Raw genomic sequence first — 10285 nt, forward strand, 5'->3', positions numbered from 1 at the left:
GGTTTTTTTTTTTTTTTTTTTTTGGCCAAGGGAGGGGTCAGGACCCATTACCCCCTCCCCCAGATCCGCCAATGTGAATCGCGAGAAAATTTAACTCGGTTGGGGGCTGGATAAATATTCTCTTTCCCATCCTTCGCCTCCTTCCCTCTTTCATTTCTTGCATTTCTTTCCAATCATACAAAAATCTCCAGACATTATATATTTTTTGCCAAAAGTGGGGGAGGGGCCCCCCGGTTCCACCGGCCCGTTAAACCTGTCTCTTATACACATCTAGATGTGTATAAGAGACAGATATACACGGACTTGAATTTCCAAGGAAGCTCCGGTGGTCCATTTGGTTAAGTTGTCTGCAATCCATTTCTCATCAAGGAAAGTTTTTATTTACAGATTTCAGTTCCTGAAAATTCCATATATATATATCATATATTCCAAATATAAACTATTGAAGGGAGTTTTCGAATCTTTACTGACGATCATCAAAATTTATATAAACAAAAAATACACTTCAGATACTCTGAATGGAAATTAAATGATAATGATAATGAAAGACAATGCATATTAAAACAAAATCATTTAACCCAAGTTTAGTGCGGGGCACCATTGTTTGTGTCTAAAGGTGTGGTAGCATTTTAGATACTTTAGATGATGAATGCTTATGTAAGAAAGCTAAAAAGGTTCAAATACAGGAAAAATTGCATTATGCTGGAAATAAGTCTTCGGACTTTTGTAAGTTATTCTGAATGTTCATAGCATCTAAAAGATACAGTAACACGCCATGAATATAGCTACCATTATAGAAATATTTATACTTGTTTATCAACAGAATGTGCCTAGAATTTTCAGCCATGTTTAAAGCCTCATTACCTAAACAAAGACAAGAAGAATAACATTAGAAAAACAACATGGATATCTGGAGTGGAAGAAATAAGCCACAAGGATCTAGTAAGTTAATATTTTTATATATATTTTAATATATTAAAATACTTTTATTCTACAGCACCAAATAAAGCTAGCAGCTGGTAAGCCTTGCGTTACTATGCCTGTTACCTATTACAGTACCATCCGCCCCCCCCCCAACCCCAGAAGGGGAAGAGGGTATTGCAATGAGCTCCGTCTGTCTGTCTATCTGTCGTGTGTGGGTGTGTCTGTGTGTCGGTCGGTCTGTGTGTGTGGGTGTATGTCGGTTCGTCGGGCTGTCTGTGTTTGTCCTTCAGGGAGCATACCGTAACTCAAAAACCACTGGACTGATTAACCCCAAACATTTACACATTGACAATATTACGTGCATCTCGGTCCTCCTCGAACAGTGTGCTCATTAAAAAATGTAGATTTTAGAACGTTAGTTATATAGTTTTCGGTCGCAAATGACAGAGCCAACCCGAGCTGATCGTTCGACCGAATCATTTGATTAAGTAAGGCTGACTCGAGCGGATGGATAGGAGAAGATGCAGATTTTAGAATGTTTTTAATACTTTCCGGCCGTATATCGCAAAATCTGCTGTGTCCCAATTTTTAAAAAATGTGAAAAATAATGAATATGAAAAAAAGTATTCTATGGATGCACAGATAATAAAAATAACAAAATAAGTTAAAATAAAAGAATAACAGAAACAAAAAATAAGTATGTCGGAGATTTGAACCCCATACTTTTGATTAACTTTTCACTAGATGGTAATAGGCATATTACACCACTATAATACGACCATCAAGCACATCGACTATATACAAAAATATTGCGCAACAGGGCGAGGGTTTGTAATCTCAGATTATTTTGTTTTTATATATGTATACTATTGAAAAACACGTCAATCAAACCTTTCAGCAGATGACAATTTATGTCAATTCATGTTAAATATATTTTTACAAATTTCAGTCGAGCAGTAAGCAGTTAGTCTGAACGTTCTTTTCCTGTTCAGGTTCCCCTTCTCCGGAATCAGTCATCCATTTCTGTTGTTAGACGATTTGCAAATTTAATGTAATGTGTTTGGATTTATATATCGCTTTACACCGAAGTCTCAAAGCGCTCGAGGTGTGAACTAGCTCGCATGTAACTTTCTTCTCCCCTAAGAGCTACCACCGGTACCAGCCATCTCTCGTCTGTCCACAACATGGGCTGTATGAAGCAGTAAACCTTAGTAACCCCCTACTCGTCTCGAAAGATGTACTAGTACTGCTGGGTTCTTTATAGTGCACACGGGCCATTGTTGTGTACACTCGGCTTACGGTTTATTGTCCTATTCGGAAGGGGTGTTGGCAAACCCGTACGCACATTTTGATCGACCCGTACCCATGTTTGGCTAACTCGTACACAACTCATTTTGGTCAACACGTTAACCAATGTTATGCTAAATATTTAAATATTGTATTTATTTTCAATAAAGCTGATAATAAGGAACAGCACGTACATGTTCTGTAATTGTTGGTTTATTTTATGATATTTTCTTTTCGTTACGCATTTCGGTCGCAGTGTATGGATCACCGAATATGCGACCGCGTATTTACAACATGGTAGCTAAGCAGATACCGTTTGTTAAACACGAAACTATATTAACTATATGTGGTAGTAAAATTTATTATTATACAGCACTACGGTATCACTTGTTAGCTTTCTTTATTTTCGGAAAAAAACAACGAAGGTTACTAAGTCGACTTGGTTTGAGACACGTTTCTATTATTAATATAGTATAGAGTAAATGAAATCAAGTGAAGGAAATAATTATATAGTATTTTTATATTAAGCCCAGCACATTTGAGGAATATGAGTCAATTTTGACTACCTAGCATGGTAGTCTTCAGGAAAAAAAAAATGCATGTCTTTTAAAAGAAATTTTAATATTCAGGGTAGCCGCAATATGCAACTATAAAATGTGTCATTAAAATAATAATTCATCTGCTCACAGCTGTGAAAATTCAAGGTTTTCCCCTCTTGAAAACGGTCAGGTAAATTTTTCTCATGTCTTATTTTAGATGTGTTTACATACATAAACAAATTGAATAGTTGCAAACGATTTTTTTTCCATGAATCAATAAATTCCAAAAAAGAAAGGGGGGGGGTCCGGGGTTTCTCCCCCGGGAAAATTTTGATACTTAGAAGGCGGGAATTAAGCTTTCCCGACTTCTGAGGTGTCTTTTAATTACATTTTTTATTTCTTCAAAATTCAATTTTTCCCCTCTTGAAAATGATTTAATGAATCAATGAATTCCGAAGAAAAAGTGTGTCCGGGTTACCCCGGAAATATTTCGATTTCTAGAATGCGGGAAATGAGCTTTCCTGACTTCTGAAATGTCTTTTAAATGACTTTTTAAGTTCTTCAAAATTTAAGGTTTTTCCCTCTTGAAAACGGTTAGGTAAAATTTTTCTCATGTCTTATTTTATGTGTGTATACATACGTAAATAAATGAGTAGTTGCACGCCTATACCTTTTTCCATGAATCGATAAATCCCAAAAAGAAAGGGTGGTCCGGGGATTATCCCGTGGGAAAATTTTGATTCCTAGATGGCAGGAAATAAGCTTTCCCGATACTGGAAGTGTGTTTTAATGACGTTCTTCAAAATTCTAATTTTCTTATTGTATGTAACATAAAAAAAATAAAAAAAATCAGCTCACGGGTCCTGAAAATTTAGGTCTAGAATTTTTTTTTAATTTTTTTTTGTTGGCCCAGGGAGGGGTCAGAACTCATTACCCTTCCCCAGATCCGCTAATGTGAATCGCGAGAAAATTTAACTCGGTTGGGGACTGGATAAACATTCTCTTTTCCATCCTTCGCCTCATTCCCTCTTTCATTTCTTGCATTTCTTTCCAATCATACAAAAATCTCCAGACATTATATATTTTTTCCGCCGGCCCGTTAAACAGTGTGGGTGAAAGTTTTTTGCAAAAAAATAGGGGGAGGGGCGTACGCCCCTTACATCTAATCTCCATTCTAATATTTAACAAAGGGCCCAGATATTCGCAGGAGCCCCCCTAAATCCGCCCCTGTACACATGCCACCATTAACTTCGTATCGTCCCTGGTATCATATCAAAATACAGTACACAAATTAGTGAAAATATAATATAGTTTTAGTAAAAATAAACGTATAAAAGGAAAAACTTGTAGGCGCAGACGCATATGCAATGGCAGTGCAGGTGTACGTGTGGGTAAGACTAACTGTATTTGTATAATTTTACAATTCAGATATAAAAGTATATTTGATTCAACAATAACATCAATACCGTAATAAAACACAGAGACCTTTATTATAAATAATTCTGAAATTGATAACTTTGTATTGTACACTTAACTTAACATTGTTTTTCAATATTTAACACTACATAACTGTACTAAAAAGCGCTAAAATTATATTCGAATTTATTGTAATTAAAATTTGGGTATGGGAGGGGTTGGGTATGGTAGGGGAGTCCTCTACTCCCAAAATGTTTTTTTTATTTTAAAAAATTGGGACATCTAGATTGCTTGACTTCTTGATTGGCTGGGATGGAAAAACTAGGCCTATTTTTTATTTATTTATTTATTTTTTTTTTTTTTGGTCCGACTGCCCGACGAGCTTTGGCCGATGGGTGGGGAGGAGGGGCTTGACAAGACCGATGGGGGAATTACCAGACCGATGGGGGATTAATCCCTCTGTCTCACCCCCTCCCCTCCCCCCGATGGCGCCGCCACTGCCTATAGGCCTACATCCGTAAATTATAACTGGAGTATTGTGATTGACTGCATAATGGACCAGAGATTTTTTTTTGTGGGTTGGGTAGGGGGAATGTAGGTAAGAATGGCCCCGGAAAAAATGGCCTCAGGAAAAATGGCCCCGGAAAAAATGGCCCCGGTAAAAATGGCCCCATATTACAGGTAGGTAAAAATGACCCCAATGAAAAATTCGGTAATAGAAATGATATATATTTTTTTTAATCTTCAAATATCTAAATACTGTATAAGCAAGAATTGAATCAAGAAATTAAAAAAATGGCCCTCAATTATAAAATTCAAGAAAAAAAATTAATAATAAATAAATAAATAAATGTTGTAAAATATCCTGTAGCAAAAATTTAAATAATAAATCAACATAAAGAATATGCATATTTGAGAACTAAAATAAATTAGTTTTTAGCTCCTATGAGTAGCTCTGGGAGTAGGTCTAAGTATTTTTTAAAATTATTAATATTATTAGATATTATTACTATTTGCGACCAATTAGTAATATTATTATTATTATTAATGGCTCCGATGGGAGGCTCTAAAACATTGATTCGGCACCAGTTTTGAACAACGAACTTGCAGGGAATGTTATAAACCATTTTTGCGAAATTTGAAATAAAAATTTCCAATAACGTGGCGACTACCAACTATGGGGACTTTCAGAGGCCTAGCATTTCGCGGTACGTATTACTGTCATGGATAACATCAACAATAAATCTAAATTGCTAACGAGCACAAACATTTTAAAACAGAAAAACAGTACAGTAAAATGTACAATAGTCAGCGAGTTCGTCAAACAAGGTATAAAAAAAAAAGTCTCGCCTTGGGTAGCATCTTTTTTAAAAAAAATTATTAATTTCAATAAAAAAAACACAAGTTACTGATTGATTAAATAATTCTATTTTAAATAAGAAATGATTATGCACAGTAAAGGTAACATAGGACAACATTTAAAAGATCATTATATTAGTGCTACTGAAACTGTTAATTATTTCAAGGTTTTATCTAAGTGCAAATCCAAGTTTGATTGCTTAATTAAAGAAATGCTTTGGATCAAAGAACTGAAACCTACACTTAATAAACCATAGAGAAAATAGAACAGAACTGTTCTATTTTCTCTATGAATAAACAAACTTATTCAGTCAAAGCCAAACTGTTTATCTAGTTAATATGCTAAGAAGGGCTAATTATTGCTTAGCTCCATTGTAGCTTCACACAGTAGGCCCTATTGACATGTAAATTAATTACTTACTTCCTGTCACTGCTTGGTATTTTTGTTTTTAGTTTTTTCAATTTACTTGATCTTGAGAATGGTTCCATGATGGACCCGAAACGTATAATATAAAAATAATATATAAAACATTATAATATAGGGCCTAATTAAATAAATAAAATACAAAATATATAGGCCTATTGCCAGTTGGAATATTTTCTGTTAATTTCAATAAACAATGTTTTCAAATGTATTCATTCTTAATTTTAATTCATGTTTATATTATACAACCCGAATTTTAACATTTAAATCATGTTTTCTGTATAACTGTATATCTGGAGATAAGATTCTGTCAGTTCAAAACATAATATAATAAGGTGAAATGAAATAAACAAAGTACAATATAGGCCAAATTGATATTTTGAGAACGAAACACTAAAATTGATAACGAGAAAGTTAGCAAATCGAGATTTGTTTTAATCCAACGGTGAAAATTGTCCTCGAATCTCGCCAGGTAATTTGTGCTTAGGGTAATTTTAATGAGGAAACCAGACAGGAAGTGAGAAATGTTAACATTATCGCAGTCGCAAAGAAAAATTCAACTTGACGTAAATGTGACGACGTTAGAAGAGGCTTTGCCGTTCGAGCTTGAAAAATTCAACTTATCGTAAGGATCGTAACCGGCTTGTTTTGTCTGCGGACCAGCACGATCAAGACGCGGCTGTTTTTGTCCAACTTCTCATAACAGTCGTAAGAATCGTATGAATCGTAAGAAATTCTGAACTTTACGTCGACAGGAAACCAGGCTTTAAGCTTGGTTCCCACTTGCAGAAAACCTGCTGCAACGCAACCTACGCAATGCAACGTAAGGAAATGCTCTTCCAGCAATTTCGTATCCCCCCTCTTTACGGAAAGTTGAACTTGCACTTCTTACGTGACGCAACGTAACAAAATGGATACGGTTCCCACTTGCCGCCTCGCAAACGCAATTATTTTCACGGAAAGCTTTCAAAACCGTTATGAAATTATCATTTGTCGTAGGGCAACCAATGTATTGTAGGGTAGGGGCTGGGTTGTGTTCGGGATATTACTTTCGCAGGCTGGCTGGGTTAGCCCTCTACAAATAGTGCTTTAAATTTAATTGATTTTTTCTTTTTAGCTTAACTGTAATTATAGGCCTCCCCTGAGGAAAAAATGAAATAATCATTATAAATCAACAATTATATATAAATTAGGCCTAGGTCCGATTAATAAATTATACAGTTAACACGTATTTAATTATTAATGTAAACATTATGTAAATACTTCGCCAGGCCTCATTTTACTAGGTAATGTTTTAGTTTATTAATTTGGCATATCAAATTCAATATTTTCAAATTGTATGACATTTTCATGTTTGTAAATCTATATGATTTAAATTTTGTTTATGCAGATCTGTATAACAGTATGACAAGTAGGCATAATGTTTTTCCATAACATGATTAAACAACCAAAATAAAAAGCTAAAATTAGTGCTAGTCGACTCAGAAAAATATTTAAATCAATGTAATAAGGTATCAGGGGTGGCGTCAGGATTTGCACGACGGGGGCGGTGGGAAGGGGGTCCAATGTCTCTGGCGTGTGGTCGATCCTCGACGAAAAGAAAGTGTTCCAGGGGCGAAATGACAATTAAGGGGATTCAAATGCTTATTTAATCGATTTTAGAATCTACTAATAGGCCTATATACATTGTTTTTTCTCCCCGACGACTTGTGGTTTTTCCTCCCAACGGAAGGGGGGTATATCACCTCAAAGGGGCCCTCCTCCAGTCCCCCTCTGGGCGTCACCCCCGTGTAATATATAAATAGTTTTTGAAAAACGGTTGGGCAAGATTGCATATAGATATTAATGTTTACAGTCTTATATAGATAGGCATATGCCATGCAGTAGAAAAGCACCGTCACAGCGGCTCTATCGAGACCAGGCTAGGCTGTGATATGATAGGCTATGAAAACAATAATAGTAATAATAATAATAGCAGCAACATCATTGATAACAGCAGCCAATAATAATTATCATTATTTAAGTGGTGATGGCTATAGCAATGGCGACGTTCTAAGATGACAGATAACTCATCGCCGGAATGTAGACACGAAGCACTAACTACAAATCCATCAGTTAGAGCATGCGCAAATTAGCTTTTTCCTGGCGTTGCGGCGCTTGAGTTGCGAAAAGTTGAATCGATTCAACTTTTCGCAAACAACGCAAAGGCGATCCGCAAACAACGCAAAAGTTGAGTAGCGTCGATGTTGCGTTACGTTGCCAAGTTTGCGTCGTCGGTTCCCAAGGTAATTCGACAGATGGACGCACATCTCCGCTCCCGAACATAGCGCGTGCGTACAGTCCTTTGATCTTTACTGTGGCATCGACAATCCGATACTCCTTCTGTGGCCCAACCTCTGATACCTCATACATAGGCCTATGCATAATTAAGCAACAAAATGGCCAATTTAAAGTTTAATTGTGTAAACCTTTTTTTGTGTTAAAAGGGACAGACAACTTTAATCCTGTGACCACAATGTATAACAACTTCGCGGCTATTGTTACGCCAGTCGTAAACCAATTTGTGTACCTTTAGGCTTTTATTTGTTAGTTCCTCATCCTCAAGAATACGTTAATTTTTGAGGTTTGGAAATACAAACCAGTCATAAGTTAATTAAAGTTGCGGCGTTTTTTTTTTTTTTTATAGGTTATATGATTAAAGTTAATGTGTTTTTTGTGCGTTCTTGCTGTATTGTTGTGCCCTCGCATTTTTTAAAAATTCATTTTCCATAATTTTAATGTTCCTCCTTTTTCTTGTCTTCATTCGTAACTTCGTTATAATATTTCAATATTATTACATGTAATTTCTTCGTACCTGATAACTTTAATCAAAAGTGTTTTCAGTATGTTTTGAGAATTATTGTATTAACTTTACTGTTTGGTCTTTTTTATGTAAGAATTTTAAAATTGTAGTTAAATTGTAAATTTGATGTAATTCAGTTATTTTGCTGCCAATCAAATACTAAATAAATATAAATTTAAATTGTTTACTTTATTGAATTCTCCGTTTGTGTTACAGGATAACAAATTTCACGTTATGTGATGAGCAATCTGAAAACAATCATTATCTAATATCAATACCGTCCTTAACGAAGGCGATTGTCATTTTTTTTTGCCAACGGTAACTGTATTTCTTGTGCAGGCAATTTGCTGTTGAAAAGTCATTCACTGGTCTTTAGAACTTATTGATTATGTCAATGAATATGTAGTATCCGTTGGTTTACGATTTAACAAGAGGCAGACCATGAAGTCTTTGTCACAAACAAAGTATCATAGACGGTTTGGGCCAATGAAGTTCAAGATAGTCTGAAAATTAAATATCATTATTTTTTTTTTCTTAGCATACGCATTAGCAGTATCTCGAAAAATATTTGATATGAAGAGTTGAGTGTAAGTTTTTTATTTGTTTGATATTTAGCCTTGATCAAGAAAAAGACAAGTTTTAAGAGAATGCCTGAATGGCAGACGAACATCATAGAAGAAACAAACTACAAAGAAGGAGGTTTTGATGACAACTTCAGTGAATTGTCCGAGATGGATGTGATTTTTAAGTCAGGATTGACTGATCAGGAATTTAAAACAGTCTCAGGTGGGTATTACTTTAAAAAAAAAAACACATTATTTAAATACAGTATATATACTGTCTCTTATACACATCTAGATGTGTATAAGAGACAGGTATATCACCTCAAAGGGGCCCTCCTCCAGTCCCCCTCTGGGCGTCACCCCCGTGTAATATATAAATAGTTTTTGAAAAACGGTTGGGCAAGATTGCATATAGATATTAATGTTTACAGTCTTATATAGATAGGCATATGCCATGCAGTAGAAAAGCACCGTCACAGCGGCTCTATCGAGACCAGGCTAGGCTGTGATATGATAGGCTATGAAAACAATAATAGTAATAATAATAATAGCAGCAACATCATTGATAACAGCAGCCAATAATAATTATCATTATTTAAGTGGTGATGGCTATAGCAATGGCGACGTTCTAAGATGACAGATAACTCATCGCCGGAATGTAGACACGAAGCACTAACTACAAATCCATCAGTTAGAGCATGCGCAAATTAGCTTTTTCCTGGCGTTGCGGCGCTTGAGTTGCGAAAAGTTGAATCGATTCAACTTTTCGCAAACAACGCAAAGGCGATCCGCAAACAACGCAAAAGTTGAGTAGCGTCGATGTTGCGTTACGTTGCCAAGTTTGCGTCGTCGGTTCCCAAGGTAATTCGACAGATGGACGCACATCTCCGCTCCCGAACATAGCGCGTGCGTACAGTCCTTTGATCTTTAC

General features: G+C 35.7%; 1 protein-coding gene across 2 annotated transcripts in view; it reads left to right on the plus strand.

The window, feature by feature from the left end:
• LOC117101102 (inner centromere protein A-like) overlaps positions 1–10285 on the plus strand; it is a 72933-nt gene that overhangs the window by 2340 nt on the left and 60308 nt on the right. For both annotated transcript variants that reach the window (XM_033240977.1, XM_033240976.1), the window contains exons 2-3: positions 824–942; positions 9407–9577. In XM_033240977.1, coding sequence (XP_033096868.1) covers positions 903–942; positions 9407–9577 — 211 coding nt within the window. In that variant the 5' untranslated portion in view covers positions 824–902. The remainder of the gene's footprint in view (positions 1–823; positions 943–9406; positions 9578–10285) is intronic.

This window comes from Anneissia japonica, unplaced genomic scaffold (genome assembly GCF_011630105.1).
Source record: "Anneissia japonica isolate Jap-2015-1 unplaced genomic scaffold, ASM1163010v1 scaffold4054_len1135799_cov195, whole genome shotgun sequence".
NCBI classification, from domain to species: Eukaryota; Metazoa; Echinodermata; class Crinoidea; order Comatulida; family Comatulidae; genus Anneissia; species Anneissia japonica.